The sequence below is a fragment of the Haliaeetus albicilla genome, chromosome 6, assembly GCF_947461875.1.
Source record: "Haliaeetus albicilla chromosome 6, bHalAlb1.1, whole genome shotgun sequence".
Taxonomy (NCBI): Eukaryota; Metazoa; Chordata; class Aves; order Accipitriformes; family Accipitridae; genus Haliaeetus; species Haliaeetus albicilla.
The window spans coordinates 10,540,506-10,559,438 of NC_091488.1; the positions used below are offsets into that span (position 1 = coordinate 10,540,506).

General features: G+C 39.4%; 1 protein-coding gene across 1 annotated transcript; it reads right to left on the reverse strand.

Moving 5' to 3' along the window:
* Positions 1 to 1,704: 1,704 nt before the first annotated feature.
* FUNDC1 (FUN14 domain containing 1) lies at positions 1,705 to 15,107 on the reverse strand. Its single transcript, XM_069784993.1, has 5 exons — positions 14,964 to 15,107; positions 12,728 to 12,884; positions 10,757 to 10,832; positions 3,931 to 4,059; positions 1,705 to 2,352 (listed from the first exon to the last, which is right to left on the reverse strand). Exons 1-5 carry the CDS (start codon positions 14,992 to 14,994, stop codon positions 2,275 to 2,277), a joined length of 471 nt encoding a protein of 156 aa, XP_069641094.1. The 5' UTR covers positions 14,995 to 15,107; the 3' UTR covers positions 1,705 to 2,274.
* Between the last annotated feature and the right edge of the window lie 3,826 nt (positions 15,108 to 18,933).

Sequence of the window (18,933 nt, forward strand, 5' to 3'; positions counted from 1 at the left end):
CCTTGAAATCCTTTCACAGAGTAGACTCTTTTTAAAAATGCAAGTTCACAGGTTCATGCTACCGAGGCGGTCACTTGATTCCTGAAGCCTTTCAGAACACCCGAGTTTATCCAGTCAGGGTGGGTGACTCACATCAGTTAGCTTCAGCAACTCTTTTGACATGGCAAAAATCCATTAGCTTCATCAGCAGGAAAGAGCTGACTGATTACCTTCCCGTTATCCTTTGGACTGAACACTAAGGCAAAGAAACTTTCACATTTTAACACTTCCATCTTTCTTAATTTTTCTTTAATCCCACATGACCCAGCACGCACATTCCTCCTTGGGCTCCGCACTTCCAATAAACTGAAACAGTTGTGTTGACATAGCTTTACATACTCACCTTAAAAACAAAATATTTAGGATGCTAACATGTTATTTGTGGCCATTTGTGTTCCTTGTTTTTAGGGGTTTGGTTGGGGGTGGGGTGGAGGGTGAAGTTTTATTTTCAACAGTCTTAAACAGGCTTTAGCTTAACTAAACCCTTAAACCTCACAGATATGCATGACGTGCTTTACAACTCACCCTGGCCAGAAGCACATGTATATGAAGTCGACATATAATACAGACCTCTGAAGTCCACAAATGCACTAACCTAAATATATACTAGGTTACTATGTCAAACACCTTTCACATACAGCCCAGCTGATGGATGTTCATCCCATGTCCTGTACATCCAAAGTTCACATCCATCCAATGCCAATGCTGTTCAGACGTGTGAACAAGAATCCAACAGAACCCACGTGACAGAGACTCCATTTCACATTAACTTGCTGGTACAGTAAAAAACAGAGAAATCAGGGCAGAGCAAACAGTCCTTCTCTGGTAGAAATTTCTAAAAGGTTCACAAGTTTGAAATGCAGAAAAATGCATTAAGCATTTGTTTGGATTCTCAACTTCTTTAGAATAACCTAGTAACAAATTCCCCAAACTACCTTAAAAACCTACTTGAGAATAAATTTTCCAGCCCATCTACAGTTATGCCTCCATCTCCTTTAGAATCTGCTCCCTGCTTTGATCCATCAAAGGCGGAGGCAGCAAACACATCCAAGCAGATTAAGTCCCATTTGCTTTCCCAGACTTCAGAAGAAACAGGCACTTTTCCAATAAGCTAACTGAAGCCAATGTGTACCCTCGTTTTTCCATAGCTGACACCCTAGACAGTGAAAGTCAAATTAAGTGACAACTGTAAAAAAAAAAATTATGTCTAAGTTGGGGAGAACATAGTGGCAATAGAGGTGAATGTGAAAGTGAGTATCATTTCCAGCTAAAATGAACTGCAAGAGCAGCCTTCAGTTCACTCCGGGCACACATTGCAGTGACATCCTACCAAGCCCTACAAAGTACTAACCCTTGCAGAGTGCTCAGGCAGAAGCCTCATCTCTTCATCTTACCAACTACTGACGTCTGAAAATGACCTCCGTGGTTTACTGAGTGCAAAACAATTTAACCATCAGATCACTGCAGAGTCTGCACTTGCAATGATTATCTGTGTATTACAGTTTTATCAATGAGTTTACACATGTTTACGCATCTGGGAAAAATAACATATATACATTTACTTAGCACAAAAATATCACAAGTATCCCTGCAAATATTTGTACCAGATGCCTGCAGGCTATAAACATGAGACTTTCTTATTTTCTATGTACACAAAGGCCAGAGTCAAAGTCAATTTTCACCTTTAATAAGCTCATGATTCTTTGTTATTTAATACTCTGTAAAAAGGTATTACAGATTGATAGATTATTGCAGTGACTTCTAAAGAACATGGACAGCCATGAGGCTGAAACTACAATATCATATACATTATGTAGTCATTGATACTGTCTACTACAGCATGAAGAAAAAATACTTTTAAAATAAACGATATTTAACTGAAAACATAGAAATGGAACTTGCTTTCTTACAGTATGGTTACATATCTATATTCCAAGAATAACATTTTAAAAAATGCTAGATCTTGAAAGGTCATAGATAAAAAGAGTCATGATGAAGATGAACCAGTTTTGCCCAGAAATGCTATAATGAGCACACTGCACAGTTTTTCAGCAAATCCTAGTTCTGCCAAGCTTCAAGAGGCACAAGCCTGAAATGTAAAAGCTTCCAAGTTGTCTAGCTAGTCCACTCGTCTTGCTCTGGAAGGTCCAGTGACCCACACTGCTTTAAGACAGCGTGTCACCACAACTGTTCCTTGCCGACATGAATGCCATCAGGAAGAGACGATTCAGGTCCTTACGATGCCAGGCCTAACAAAAAGCCTCCAACAAACCCACTGGACACCACGATGTTCTGTTTGATAAATTCTGTTGACTGAGAAGAAAAATAGTATTCGTAAAGAACTGAGTTATTGTTAATTGATAGTAGCATTTAATACTTATCACGAAAACTAAAAGTATGGAGGGGGGCACAGGGGGAAGCAACGCGTTTAAAAACATATAAAGCTAGGTGGCAACTGCTGGCACTGACTCTCAGCTGTCTTTAACAATATATTTAAAATACAGTTAGCATTTTAGAAGTCAAAATACAGAAGAATTGTCATAGCAATTTCATGCCAATACCACTCTTGTTTTAATCAAAACAAGACAGATGTTTTACAAGCTCCCTTGGCAAAAAAGCATGCGCACCACCATGACTTCAGTTTTAATCACACGAGAAAAGATTAGAAAAAAAACCCCACACAAAACTCTTTTTTGGAAGACTAGATCATTGGAAAAGAAATACACTTCACTGCATTATGAACCAGTTTCCTAACAACTTAAGCCTATAAAAAACACTTATGTATGACAACATTTCTGTACAATACTTCATGAAGTAATAGCACAGTATAACACGTTATATCAAACGTGCCATTTCATAAATCCTCCGCTTCAAACACTTCAGACTGGCTACCAGTACACAATTAGAAGACAGTAATATAATCTGAGAGGAAAAAACCAAACAAAAAACCCCCATCCTGTCCCACCCATTTCTGCAGAGTGATGAAGAAGGACAGGTTAAGCTATTGGAGGTAGAAAGGAAGCTAGAAAACCATCTCTCTTGAACTTCCACTTCACATTCACATTAAAATTTAAGGTAATTTTTATCAACCTGCGTGCAGCTCCATACAGGTTAAATATGAGATGTCAAAACTCTTAATTACAGAGCGCTACTGTGGCTGCTGTTACATTGTCTGCAGCGTATTCCAAGTCAGGATTAACAGTTATTGAGAAAGAAACTTAGATCACCTGTATGAAATGTGAAAATACGTAAAACCAGGCTAAACATACTTTAAAAAAATGAAAAATTAAAGTCTTCAAATGACAGAATGAAATAGCCCCAGTGACACTGATCAGTATCATAGGCTACCTCTTTTCAACATAGTATGTAACTGACAGATTCTGAAGACAGATATTCTTCTAACTGTATAAAAATGAGATAAAAAACCCCCACAACTGTAGTTACAAAGTAGTTATAGCTTTTCTCCAGAAAGAAAGGTCAGTCTTTTCCAAGTAATTTTGTTATCAGCAGTCTAAGATTTGGTTTTTGTCTTTGTAGCTACTATGTTTTAACCACAACACCCTCAACGTTTTACTGTGTCGTGACCTTACTGGCTCTTCTCACTAGCCAAGAATCTGCACAGACTAAATGGCAAAGCCAATGGCAGTCCCTCAGCTGTATCGGCTGTAGAAATGCATTAATTTTGAAATTTGTGTGTCATCTTTAAGAGTGAACAAAATAGAAAGCTAAATGAATAAAAGAGAGTACAATCTGATAACTTTTATTAAAATATACAGCCAGACCATTTCTGATGCCTTCCAGTTTTGCACCTGCATTTTCAACTAATCATCACCTGCAGCAGAAGGTAAGAAAAACTGGCTGGTAGAAAGCAGTTTATCACCTTAGACTTACCTCTTCGATTAGAGTATTGATTTCAGGTGCTGCCTTATTTGCACGCTTTTTTAACTGTTTTTTTGCTTTGTTTACATCTTTTTCAACTCTCTTCCAGTCAACTTGTACATACCCACTATGACTAGCAATCTAGAAAAATAAAGGGTATTTAGTACAGTTGTAATTAACATTTGATGAGTCAAAATACAGTATCTTAGTGCCTACAAAGTGGGGAGGAGTTAATTATTTTTTTCTATTACAGATACAGGAAAAGACATTGTTCCAATTACCACAGGTACTCTGCTTCAAACACCAATATTTTCCGCTGTAACAGCAGTTCAAATTAGAACAAGCAATGGCAAAGTTCAGTAGAGTCTTGTTAATTTTACCAGTTCTCTATTCTTTAAAGCTTTTATAACTAAATAGCAATGTTTCTCCTTCAGCATTTACTGTAACTTTACTTATTAGAAAAGGAAAGAGAAACGCACATTCAGAGGACAACAGTGAAAAAAATGTTTAATTTCAGCTTCTTTCAGAACTGTGGAATTCTGATTTGTGACAGGGTATATCTGGGGCTAATGAGAATCAACCTTAGAAATACTGAAAACCATTACTTTATCCTACATCATTTAAACTGTCCAACAAAAAATGTATTCAATACAAGAGAATTCTCATACTTTCTACAAAACAAAGCCAGTAAAAAGAAAAATAACATGGCCTGTGTACAGCACAAGTTCTGTAGCATCTGCAAAATGGCTGTTTTGGGGGACCGTTAATACCAATTTATACTCAAACTCCCAAAATGCTTAAACAACATCCATGAGATTTTTAGCATGTTTTAACCATCATGCCAACCCTTTGCCTTATTTCTCTTACTAAGATTTGATCCTGGAAAAAATGTTGGTCAAGTAACAGAGCATCTGACAGTCCCACCAATTTCCTTAAGACGATTCACAAAAGAAACACATATTTAAATGTTTATAAAATCATAGCTTAAAAAAAAAAAAGGCAATTGCTGCATGCTCTAGAGAATAGTTAAAACAAACAACTCATTAGTTGGGGCGGGGGGAAGAGAGGAAAAAAAAAAATCAAACCTAAGGATTACTGTTTATTTTAACTGCCAAGACAGATACAGACCACTAACTTTACAGGTAAATGACTGTTATACAAAAAACTTTTCATAAAGTGAGATTTCTCAGGTCATGTTTGTCAAATTCATGTAACTTATGTAACAGTGTTCTATGCAAATGTACAATTGGTAAATAAAAGTCACAGATAATGAACTTGTGTGGAACAGATATTTAAATATACAATTCATCAGGTTTGGCATGAAATGTTTCACATTGCTTATAGGCACTGAATTTCGACTTTCCCATAGTTCTTTCTACCAAATAACTAGAATTAGACCATCTAGCGTGTTTTACAACAGCCACAATAATTAACCAACATACTTCACCACAAATTAGAATTTCAAGATCCTGAAAAAAACTAAAATGAAACATCAGACAGATGTTGTCTGAATTCAAAGCGAAGCTTCTAAAAGACCACCTGTGTAAGAAAGTAAACTTCAGTTTCCATCTTTGCACAAGATGTAAAAAAACAATTCACTGGAAAAATGCAAAATGAACTTATTAAATATTACAATCTCCTTTACTTCATACTTCAGAATATAACAAATTCATTGACCTTGCCTGTCTATTGTAAAACCATTTATCTATACAAGCACTAGTGTTAGGCAGGGACAGCTAATTAAAGACTGTCTATACAGTATGAAAACATGAAACCAGTTTTAAACCTGTAATGGTTGCACATCTAGTCACTGAACAACATACCGGCGGGGGGACAGAAATGTTTCACATTGGGGTAATTTTTATTTTATGAATTTAACATTACTACAAGAATTTCAAAAAGGCCCAAGCACTGAATTTGTGCCTTCTAACTCATAAAACTGAAAACTCAATATGGACTGATCTACCCAGTCCAACACAATGTAAGAAATGCTAATATATTTGCTTGCTTGTAAAAAATATAAGCAATGGACTTTAAAAGAAACACATCATTAAGACTAGTTTAATTAGCTCAGTTATCCATACAGTACCAAGATGAAGCAGAAGTTTTTAATTAAGTTCTGATTAGCTCTCCAGTAGTTACAACCTACATTTGTATCAGAACTCCAGTTCAAACGATAAAAATTATACCACTTTTCTCCCTGAACTTAGTAGCAGAGATCTTAAGTTCTGCTTTTGAGTGTTTGTACACATCTAGGAAATCAGCAACAGAAGACAATGTTTTGAATATAAAATTTATAACTGAGAAGAAAAAAAATTGTACTTCACTGCAGTAATAGTCAGAGCCTGTGTCATATCTACTTTGGCTGCAATCCTACTAATTACATAACTTCGTAAGCGCAGAAATAATCCCACTGAACTCAAATGTTGGTGAGACAGACTTCAATTTTTAGACCCTAATACTTCATAAAGAACATATTCGCTCCCAACAGTAAATGTACATAAAGACAAATTCTTAAAAGTTCACTAGTATTTTTAAAGCCAGCCCCTACAATAACAAATTAAAATCATAATAATCCATTATCAGTTCCATACTTATATATATTAAGGAGTCATACATATATACATATTCTATACATAATATATTTTCTTGAAGAGAAGTATGGGGGTGGGTGTGTGTAGATTTCTGTATGCACAGAAATCTATATATGTATAGATGAGAATGGAATAATATCTCTCTCTCATATATCACATTAGTAAAATTTATTTTTGTTCAAGATCTTCCAGAACTGTTGAAAAAAATAATGGATTTTTTCCAAAAAGGCAATTGCAAAAATACATGAATGCAGAAATACTAAAAATACATGCATCTTTCTCTATGCTAATCATAGAAAACAGAATCTAAAAGGGAAGACCTCATTTTTGGGGCTGGTACTGGAGAGGCATGCAAGTACTTCGTTATTGTGAAACATTATTAAGAGTAATGAGTAATAAATTTTTGGCTCTGAAACATTTTTATGGCAAGATGGGACAAAAGAGTTTTTATTTCCTCAGAGACAGAATCTCTCATACTAAAAAAGCCCAACCAAGCCCAGAAGGTACATGTGAGCTCCCTGTGCTCAGCTGCTTGTGCAGCACACAGAAGCCAGGTATTTTCTGGTATTTCGATAGGTAGCAACCCCCGTCACACTCAACCAGTTTCCAGAACAGATCTGGCAAGTCTCTAACTTCAATATACAAAGACAAGGAGGGACTGAGAAATGGTACATTTTTTGTAAGAGTTAAACTGCAAAGACTGTATCTTCAGCCATCATCTACTGGCACAGCTCCACTGTAACCAGTGCAACTACTCCAATTTACAAAGGCAGAGAAACGATGCCTCTCCATTTCATGTCAAAACCTGCCAGAAATATGGTATTTCTTTAAAAGGCTAACTTCCAACTACCATTTGCTTTGGCTATTCCACTGAATGTTCCCTCAAAGTCTGCACACATCAACTGTCAAGTGGGATATTTCAACGCAAAACAGAATACAACTCTCTAAGTCCCCACCCTCAGAAGCATGTTTTTCTCTCCCCACTTCACTGAGATGCTACAACATCATCATGGCATGTATCAACAAACCCCTGTAGAATATATAGCCAAGGAGATCTTAGAGTTCATTTTGCTTCTTGTGTTGTTTTCAAGGACTTTTTTTAAGTTACAAAATAATTTAATGAAGAATTGAATTCGTCAATAGCATATTAATGGAATGAAGCAAAATATATTATTGAAAGCACAAATAACTGAATAAAAAAACAATTTTATGATTAAATAAGCCAACACATAATGCAAAAACGACTGCAGAGGAAAAAGCAATGAAACCTTTATTAAGGACACAGGAGTTTAAAAACACACAGAGAACAGGTGCTCATTAAGAACAACTGTTTTTAACTAATTCATTATAGCAGAATCACATGAATCCATACTTCCCTACTCTTCAGGATTTCACTAAATTATGCTGTATAAACCAGAAGTTATACAGGGAAAAGCCCTTACTCATTATGAGAAATGAATCATATTTTCCTTAATACAGTGCATGGGTATTGGTTTTATACCAGCATATTTGAAGAAGTACATCTATTTCAATAAAAAATGATAGTTAATTGATCAAATTAAGCTGTTGAAATATCCAGCACAAAGATGTGATAACAGAACTTAATTTTGAAAAACTATGCAAATTCCTTGATGTCATTTTTATTCTCTCTCAGACTACTTTTAATTTAATCTGTATTAGGACTGAAAAACTTCTAGATCACTTAAAAAAATCTGAAAAATCTTTTTTGCTTCTTATACAAACTGACACCCCAAAAATGTATTGCTTCCAGTTTCCTACTAAATTTCTTGTGATGAAGTCATCACACGCTGAAGAAAAAAAATGCATTTTTTTTTAATTTCAGGACTGAAATGTTTCACTGAATGCGCTTTAGCCAAAAATCTTGCCTTCTATAGTTCTTCTTGTTTTAGCAGGTAATTACAATGTCAACATTGCAATCGGCAGTTGAAATGAAATCTGCAACTTCAGAGAAACTTACAGATAAAAATGAAGTTTCTAGTCACATGCTGAAACGCTCCTCTGCCCACTCAGGGGAAGCGCTGAACATGTATTCATAGGGAAATTAAAATCACAATGTGTGATCTTTAAATGAAAAAATTAAAGACTACAAAAATGTAATTACACTATAGAATTTATGACTCAGCTTTAAAATGCAAAACGTTTTGCATTAACATGAAAGACCAAGGCATTTACTTCATTCCCTTCCAAGAGAATCTGATCCTACTTAATTAAAGATATAGACAACTCAATCAAAATATGCAACTCATTCTTCCTCTTGGATAATATTCCTTTTCAGATACACTGTAAATGAGATCAACTAAGAAATCAGACACTCAAACACATGGCAAATCTATTTTATGTACAGGAAACTCCCGAAACTTCACAGCTCAACAAGCAAAAATACTGCCCAAGTAATGTGTTTTAAGCAATTTCTATTTTTCTTTGTCTGTAGGTCTTAGTTTTAACTTTTCAGCTTGCACTAGTCAGAAATACTAATGAAGGCACCTACAGGCAACATTCTGCCAGCTACCTCTGGATGCCAGGCCTCTTTTCTGTAGGCTCTTCAGTCATATCTAGATAAGACTTGTCATTAAAAGAATTAAGACCAATGGCATACAACATGGGAAGAGAGATTTGGATCTTTAAGTCAACTAGATGAAAAGGATGATGAGTAGTTCAAGATCCACTGCATGCATATATATATATATATATAAAAAGATTTAATTCTTCCCTCATGATCCAGAAATACACATCATGGGCTAAAAAGTCCAGAGTACTCCATGAAATGGATTCATTTTCTGGCATAGCACATTTTGCCAAAAATTTACATCAAGATGATTCTAAACCATTTCAGATTCAACACCCTTGTAAAATTCATCCCTATGTTCACATACAAGCCCAATAACCAGTGATTTCCAGATTTATAGAGTCATCAATACACAATGGTGAAGTGGAACGAATGCTAACATTATAAAGCTTCATATCAATACTATTTCTCTTTGACTTTTTACATTGTTGATGATGCTTGCTTTTGAGTAATTCAAAATAAAATACACTTCATATTTGTTGAAAACACCTTAAACCAAATAATTCCAGGAGCACACATTCTTACATAGAGTGCTGCAGTTCAGTTATATGTTTAGCATGGGGTTTAAAAAAACCAAAACCAAACCCCAAAACAGTAGAGAACACAATCATGAAGGAAGTAAGATTACTTCACACAATCATGATATTTTTATGCATTACACAGCAGCACTCAGAGGTACTACCCAAGCCTTCCTTATCAATGGTTGACTGCAACAGCCATTACAATCAAAGGAATAACTAAAAGTGGGGTATGCCTTTCAGAAATCCTCCAGGATGATGTTGGAAAGAATAAAAAAATAAAAATCTTTAACATCTTGTCTCAAAAAATGGTGTATTATTGAACCTAAGTAGGCACCAGTCTATTTCCTCTAGAATGATTTGAGGAAAAATAACAAGCTCACAGGTATTAAGACATGAAAAACGCCAGTAAAAAAATTAAGAATAACTTGGCATCTTACAGAGGGATACATGAAATTCTCCTTCACTTAAAGCTTCATCATCTAATTTAAAGGCTTTTTGGAAGTATGTCCTCCCCTAACCACAATATCTGATGAATAATGCAAATGGTCAAGCCAGATAACATCATTAAAAAATTCTGGAGTTGAAATGCAATTGAACAGAAGAATGCAAGGAAGCTATCAGAAGTCAGCAAAGCTTCAGAGGTTCAACAGATATAACTAGTAAATACAGCAAGGGGAGAAAAAGAGAAAAACATGGCTTCATAATGGGACCAGAGCAAGTCTTCCAAGCAACTGCCAAAGAAGCCTACTTCTTCTAAAGCACTGATAAAATTCTCAAACCTGTTTAAAATAAACACAGCTTAAACTCCTTGATCTCCCTAACCATAGGTTTACAGGCAGTTCCTCTAATCTGGCAATACTGAATCACATACAGCATCTCAGTTTCTGCACAGAGGTTTCTTTTGGCTTATCACAAACTATCTTACAGGATAGAGCAGACTCTGGTTTACCACTGATTTTTAGAAATGTCTCCTTTGTACACAATGTTCCAGCTGAAATGTAAGTTTTTGACTGATATGACTAAAAAGATGAAGTAGGTAAGAAGCCTTCCCAATTAATTTTTACCCAACAGCTGTGTTTTCCCTATTGTTTAGTAAATAACATTTGCCAACTTATAAAGCATGAAGTGCTACATACTTGAAGCAGAAGAAAGCCACCACCTACTGCAGTTGCTGCAAGCTTTCCGACTTTCTGGAACAAAAATCCCGCACACCTTAGGAGAACAAAACAAAAAAAACCCAGTCCAATGAAGTTGTCTGCTGAACAGTGCCACACTCCAAAATTCCCCGACTACAACTATTACTATTTTTTCATTTAACAAAGCAAATGTATCATTTCACATTTTTAGATGTTAAAATCAGAATATTTAATACAAGCAATATTTAATTAATTAATAATGTCTAACACAGGACAACATGAGTAATGGCTGCTAGTTCATGGCTGTCTGATGGCCCCTTTAAAGTAAGCTTGAGATCTCCAGACCTTGTCTATACACTAAAGCTGTATGCTGCTATTAAATGTAGCATGTTAATGAAGCACAATATAATAATATAAAAAGTGCTATTATAACTGTTCCCAAATGGAAGGTAAATATATTATACCATCATTTATATTAACTACACAACCCATAACTTAAATGTCTCAGGTAAAAAGAAGCTAGATCCCTACCACAGGAGTTAAAATCAGCAGGGCCCCTCTACTGGGACATGGCCTTAGTCTATTTTTAATGGATCAAAGCAACCAGAAAATTAATTATCTTGTTTGCAGTCTCCAAGCGCTCCCACATCAAATAGAGAACAGCGCAGATGTCAATATCATAGAATAGTTTGGGCAGGAAGGGACCTCTGGAGGTCATCCAGTCCAGCCACCTTCCCAAAACTGGGCCAGCTGCAAAGCCCAGTCCAACCTCCAAGCTAAATCAGGTTGCTCAGGGTCCTAACTCAGCACTGAATGCTTCCAAGGCTGATGGTTCCATAACTTCTCTGGGCAACTCTGCTGGTGTCTGACACCCACGCCCCCCCCCCACACACACACACAGAGGGGAATTTTTCCCCCCCTGTATATGAATAGTGGATTCCTATTTATATACATGAATACACATGCAGAAGTATATACATCTACAGATACTGAAATATACAGTTTCCAGATCTTTCAATAAGCCAGTTTTTATGGATGCCAGATGAACTATTCCCTAGAAGCTTCAGAGTTTATGTATACACATCTAACTTTCAAAAATAATTTTAAGGCTACAGAGGCAAATAAAAAAACAGACTGAAAGCTAAGCCTGCACTCCTCACAGCTGTACTGAGCCTGGACACGACAAATTCATTTTTAGTCTATTTCACCTTCCACATCTTGCATAATTCTGTTTTAAAAGTTACTGTGCTACAAGAATGTTGGTTTTCACTGAACTTTTTTTTTTTTTTAGAGTACTGGAATAAACAAATACCATTCAAACACCTTTGACAAATACCAAATACCTTGACATAGCTGCTAAGGCTGTGGCCACATTTTCCAGTTTAAGTTCTCATCTTACTGTCTAGCTTTCACCATGAATTATTTTAGCATAACTATGCTGTGGTATCTCTCTTCAGTTAACATGAGAGCAGACTGTTAATTTCTTCAAAATGGCTCCAGCTGAATTTAGAGGGGAGAAAAGTCTCTATGAAATGGGGCTCTTAATTAAAAGTATATTCTGCCACACATTTTTTTTCCCTTCATTTCTTCTACCTATAAAATATGTTTTAGCCATAATATCATAACTAGATTGCTAAATCTATACTAGTAAGGAAATAAGCTTTTCAAGTTACATGCAGTCATTTTCCATTTATTCCTTGTACTTTTTGAGCTCTGACATTTCCTCAAACCCTTTTCACAGTAACTGGTACGAGTTCCCTTAGATAACTGGTGTTTTACCAATACTACAAAACACTTTAGAATGAGTCACAGTAATGAGTTAACAAATTGTTCACAAATGAATAATCTTGTTCAATGATAAAGGAAATCCCATTACAGAAGATAAATTTATCTGCTTCAAATAGCCTTGCAAAGGGATCTTCTAACACAGTACAAGGTCTAGGACAGTTACGAAAAGTGATGCTCCCTCACCAGCCAGTCACGCCGCCCATCACAATCTGGGTAGCTACAGAATATTTTTCTACAATCGGTCCAGAATTCCGGCCAAACACACGATTCCACCAATGGTGACGACGTGCATATTCTGTTAAATCCAACACTTCATAGGAATCATCGTCACTTTCATGTTCTTAAAAAGAAAAAAAAAAAAAAAAAAAGGTTTTCTCAGTTACACAGTAAATTAACAATCTATGTAAAACCCCCAAACATTAACAGAACCATTTTTGATATGAAATGGCTAATCTAATGGTTTAAATTGCAGCATACAGGCTACCTATGGTCCAGCAGCTCACAGAACAAAGGATTTTGAGATTTTATGACATAACCTTCAAGGTAAGGAAGGGAAGAGTATAGGTAAGGTATAATCTATAAAAATCCATGACTGGCACATAAAAGGTGAACAGGAATCTCCTACCTGTTCAAGTACAGGAACTAAGAGGTATCAGATGAAACTAGCAGGTAGCTTGTTCAACACAAAGGAAGTCTTCATCTCCTCTCCTTCACCCCCCACCTGCCAGAAGCCCCATTTAACCCGTGGAACAACTCGATGCATAATGCTGTAGATACCAAAAGGTGATGCAGACTCCAAATAAACAACAAAACAAATTAAGTAGGCGGGGGGGCATGCAAAAATCCACCAAGGGCTGTCAGACACATAGACAACAACCATGGCTAATGATGTCCTGGGCTGAAAATGATTAAAAACTTTCTGAGAAAGTATCGGTACATGCTTACCCTGTTAAACCTTTCTTAGCTCATCCTGCAGCTGATGGCTTTCAGACACAGATGCTGGGCTTTCATCTGAGCTACTACAATCGCTTTTATGATCTTAAGCAATGTGAAATCTAACTTAAGAGAAAGCACACACACCTCTTCTGGATAGACTTTGAAAGATTGAGGATTTCTGGCCTAGCATCCTCCTCAGAAAGCTAGACCTTAGCATATGCTAATAAGCCAGTAACAGACACTTCTGTTCTTTTTCCACAACAGGTGAAATATATGAAGCTGGAACTTCAATTAAGTTCCAACTGTCTGCAGCATTTTCAACATAGGCCTCCTACAATTTCAAATTAGAGATCCTAAATACCACGCGTACTCAAACATCAGAGGGAAGAGATGATTTTAAATTTTTTAAAGAAGAATATTTTAAAAGCATATCATAGTCCTATGGGCATACATACATGAATTAAAGTCTGCTTCAGTTAAATATATTTAAGGTGAAATATAAGTTCAGCAATGATGCTGGGACATTCCAAAGAGGAAGAGAAATTAAGTTACTACCTAGAACTATCAAGTAAGACTGTAGATATAAGCATTTTATTAAGAATTTCAGGAGCTTTTTTTAACTCTTAATACAAGTATGGGTAAAAAGTCGGAGAATGCAAGAAATACACGTGTGTACAAATTATTTCCCTTTATTATCACCTGAGTGTTCTAAAAAGTTGTTATTGAATGTTCTTTCTTTCCAACTCTGAGGTATCAAGAGCAAACTGTTTAACTCCTTTAAATGGAGAACATAAAAACACTGTCACAGACTGTTAGTTATGTTAATTCTGCCCCTAAATTACCATTACTCAAATCAAAACTCACACAAGCACAACACGTTGTGTGGAAAACAACAGCGCTGGAGCATTTTCTACTGATAAAAAAAAATAAATACTCCCTTCCGCGTGGGGTAATATCGTGCACACTCTTCACGCGCATAAACCTGCGCCTGTGCGAAGAGGCCTTACGCCATAAGGCTATGGCGATGCGCTCGAAGATCTGCTACGTTATAGAGAATGTGCCGGTCGGGTCCCGCGGTCTCCGGCGAGGCCCCGCCGACGCCGGAGCTGCCCGTCCCGGCGCTCCTGCGCGGGCTTTGCCGGCCCCTTCGGTTTTAAGGCGGCTTTCACCTCAGGACCCGCCGCTTCGTCCCCGTCCCCGCCACACCGCTCCCGCCTCGAAGGGGTTTCGGCAGTTGAACGGCGGGACGCCACCGCGAAGCCGGCAAAGGGGCCGGGAGTGTGGGGAGGAGCAGAGGCCGGGACATCCCTCCCCCGCCCCCGGGCGCCGGCACCGGGCTGCCCCCCCCCGCCCCCGAGAGGAAGGGCGACCGCCATGTCACCACCTCCTCCTCCTCCTCCTCCTCCTCCCCGCCTTTCCCGTCAGGGGACGGGACGGGACGCGTGGCTGCGGACGTGCCCGAGCCCACGGGGAGCCCACTGACCTGAGGCGGTGCGGGGCCTCCGCGCCGCCATGTTGGCTGCTGTTGACAGCGGAGCCGGGCCCGGGGCCGCCTCGCTCCGCCCCTAAACGGCCGCTCTGCCCTGCTAACCGCCGCGCCGCTCTATGGTCTCCGCCAGCCCCGGCACCGCCCCCTTTGCGGCCGCGAGGAGGCAGCGCGCATGCGCCCGCTACCCTCCCCCAGCGGGAGCCCTCGGGGACTCTCCCCGAGGCGGCGGGTGACGTCACGGGTCCCCCGGCGCCGCGGAGGATTGTGGGGGCTGTAGTTCCGGGGGGGAGAGGGAGGCGGCGGCCATTTGGGCGGGGGGCGGCCCACCACTGCCCTCCCTCACGGCGGGGCCGGCGCTCTGGGGCTCGGTTCCTCTGCTGTCAGCGCCTCAGCGCGGGGAGAACGCGGGGGTCCGTCCCCTCTGCCCTGGAAGGCTGGAGGCTGCAGGCCCGGGGCGCGCCTCTCCCACTGAGGTGGGGGCCCAGAGGGTCGGCAGGTTGGGGCTTCTGGGCTGTTCACTGGGAGACTTACCCCGGTTACAGGTGTGAGGTCCTCAAAAAGTCTCAGAATAAGTCTTGCTGTGGGTGAGAAGTGAAGGGGTGCCAGCAGTCATGGCCGGACAAGGGGCCGCAGGTACGGTGGAAAACGCGTGTTGCGTTGCTGTGGGCATTAAGTGTCCCATAAAACTTGATAACCAGAAAGGGAAACTGAATGCAAGGCCCCTCAAAGAACAAAGGTTAAAGTCAATGTGAGCCATGAAACATTTAAAAAAATGAAATTTGGAATCGCGTGACCCCACTTTACTCCCTCCTTTGATGCAACGGTGGGGGCTGTCGGTGGTGGTTTGGTGGGCAAAAAGCCACGCAATTGTATTCTCCTGCTTTTATTTTGGTTTTATGCTGTGCAGCTCCATGCAACCTTTATAGCCGTAACATGGAGGTAGTTGACACAGTAGCTTCAGGAATGTTACGGCAAGATCAACATCAAGAAAGCAAGAGAGTTCAATAGTTATAAATAATAAAAGAAAATTGGAAACGGATTATTTAAAAATGTTTAGTCTTTCATTTGGACTCTCGTGCTGCCAATATACAAGACAGGCAATTATAATTAAAAAAACCCCACTTTTTCCCATGTCATAAAGATATTTTCATAGAGTGAGATAAATGCTTAGTTTGCATGTTGCAAGATACAAGATTCTAATTAACCCTTTAATTACACCAGCCTTAACAGACATGCAAAAAAAAAAAGAAAAACATGTTCTACATGAAGGTACTCCTTAAATCAGCTCTGAGATTGAAGTTAGCGTATAAAACTTGACGTTAGCGTATAAAGTAGTGGTTTGCTTATTAACTGATTTTTATTACAAACATTTGCCATCATGATAAGCAGGTGATATCATGCCGGACAGAACTAGGTAATATATTGGTTTCCTTAAGATTTTCACTAAATCTGTTTCTGTATGGAACACAAATTTGTCTCTTAGTTTGTTTTGACAAACACCTAACATCTTTGGACTTTTTGTGCTTAAGCATGATTATTTTTTTTTTATTCTTTTCCCAGTCACGAAAATCTTGTTGACTTTTATTGCTAAACGAATTGCAATCTTTTCTGTAACACTAGTAGCTTGTCAAAAAAAACAAAATAAAAAGCCCCGCGGTCCTTATAATTAACAGTAGAAGGAAGCATGCTAACAAAACTAAAGAAGCAGCTTTCCTGGCTTCCTTCACGATGCCAAGACTAGACAAAAGGCAACCCAGCTAACTCATCCAGTGTATGCCTACACGGTACTGGTTGCTGTAGCGGATGGTCTCCTGGCCAGAAGAACAGGGCAGGTGCTTTGACTAACGCAGGCAGACCTGTTGGCTGTTTTCAGTTTCACAACTGTTGATGCAGTTGCAAACCCTACAGCAGTTTGTATGGCTGGCTTTCAGCAGCAATATTTCTATCTGTCGGGGAGATCCCAGAAGATAATTTTTTACTACTGTTTACTCTTCTGGCTGAGTGCATCCCTGTGGAGCTCCTGCAACCTTTCGCTTCTTATATTCATTCTGTAGCCGACGCTGTAGAGAGATAATAGAAAGGATTTTCAGGATGGTCATTATAGACACCTTGTTTCGTATCATCTCAGTCAGTGCTTTGAAATGTCTTGTCCTGTGCCTGACAGAGACAGTCTTAAGTCTGTGCAAGATTTCCAAGTCAGATGCCAATAAGGTAAGGGAGGCAACTAGGAAGTTGTGCTTGGATTGTGTGAGCCTGCTGGCTGAGATATTTTTCTACTTTCTGTTGCTCAAATTCTTAATATTTGGTTTCACTATTTTTAACTGATCATGCAGCAGCACTTCTCAGATGACTTTCTTCATGTCTATACAAACATTTATATTAATTTCCCTTCAGAATGGAGAGATTTATATGATCAACACTTTTTAAAGATTAATATTAGAAACTGCAACTTCTGTTTGCATCAACTCGGAGACTGAAACTGGAAAGCAGTGGTGTGCTGGTTGAATGGAACTTGTCTTAAATACTTAGGTGTGCATTGACAAAATGCTGGGTGCTGTATGTGCTGGTTGAATGGACCTTGTCTTAAATACTTAGGTGTGCCTTGATGAAATGCTGGGCACTGAATTTGGTCTGAAGTTTCAGTGGTGTCTTGTGACCTATCTGTTAGGCTGTGTCTGCATCTCACATGCAATTAGCAGTCCAACTACTACTCCAAACTTAATGCCACTTCTTGAGGTCTGTCTGATCTTGGGGCTCACTCTCTTCATTGGTGCAAATGGCCACGTCTGCACCCTTCTCTTGGCCATACCTTATGGTGCTGTACTCTCAGGATACCCACACATCTCATCAAATGCATTCACAAGCGCAGTCCACAAGCCTTTGCAGCCTTTTCGGCAAGACCGTCCTTGCATGTGTTTTGGATCCCACCTGGGTGTCCCACACGAATACACCAGGCAGCCCTGCCTCCTTTTGCACCCCTCTTGCCAAGTCAGGGCAGCATGACAAGCCGAAAGGAAGGAGTTTGGGAAAGAGCCAGAGAAAGACCTTTCGGCAGGTTGCGGGACTCCGGTATCTGTCTTCTGGGATCAGGATGCACTCGTTTCCTAACACAAGACATTTCCCAATAGGCTACCAGTTGTGGGGGGTGCAGTAGGTCTCTGGCAACCACGGCCATGGTGAGTAGTTCAGCCAGGTCCTCAGCTGCTCCTGGGTGGCTGCTGAGCGTGTCTTACAGCTGCACGGAGTCTGTGGGCACTGCCTGTGGGATTGGCTTGATGCCAGCACAGAAAACACGGTCAGGATTGGTCTTGCTTCATGCAAGCTTCACAACCTGTGCAGAGACAGCAAGCCTAATGGCTCCAGAGACCAAGAGAATATCTTGGAGAGCTTTTGACCAGCCCCATCATGATGTATAAAATCCCCCAACCCCATTCAAATTAAACGCACACAGGTGCCTTCTTCAAGCTATCTACTGGGACAAATTTTTCAAGGAAAGGTAGGGAATTTAAACTCAGGCCACGTTTTGGCTTCACCTTTAAAGGCTCTTTAGAAACAAAAAGTTTCCCTATAGCATCAGAAGGACTGTACAGAAAAGTTGCTCTCTTTGCTCTGTAAGCCCTGGCTACAAGTTCAGACTGTGCATCCACCATCTGACCTGCGACAAGCAAGTTCACTACTGTCGTGGTGTAACCCCAGCCAGCAACTAAGCACCGTGCAGCTGCTCACTCACTCCCTTACCCCACAGTGGGATGGGGGAATCAGGAAAAAAAAGTAAAACTCGTAGGCTGAGGTAAGAGCAGTTTAATAGAACAGAAAGGAAGAAAATAATAATGATGACAATAACAATATTAAAATGACAACAATAATAATAAAAGGATTGGAGTAGACAAGTGATGCACAATGCAGTTGCTCAGTACCTGCCGACCAATGTCCAGTTAGTTCCCAAGCGGCGATTCTTCCCAGC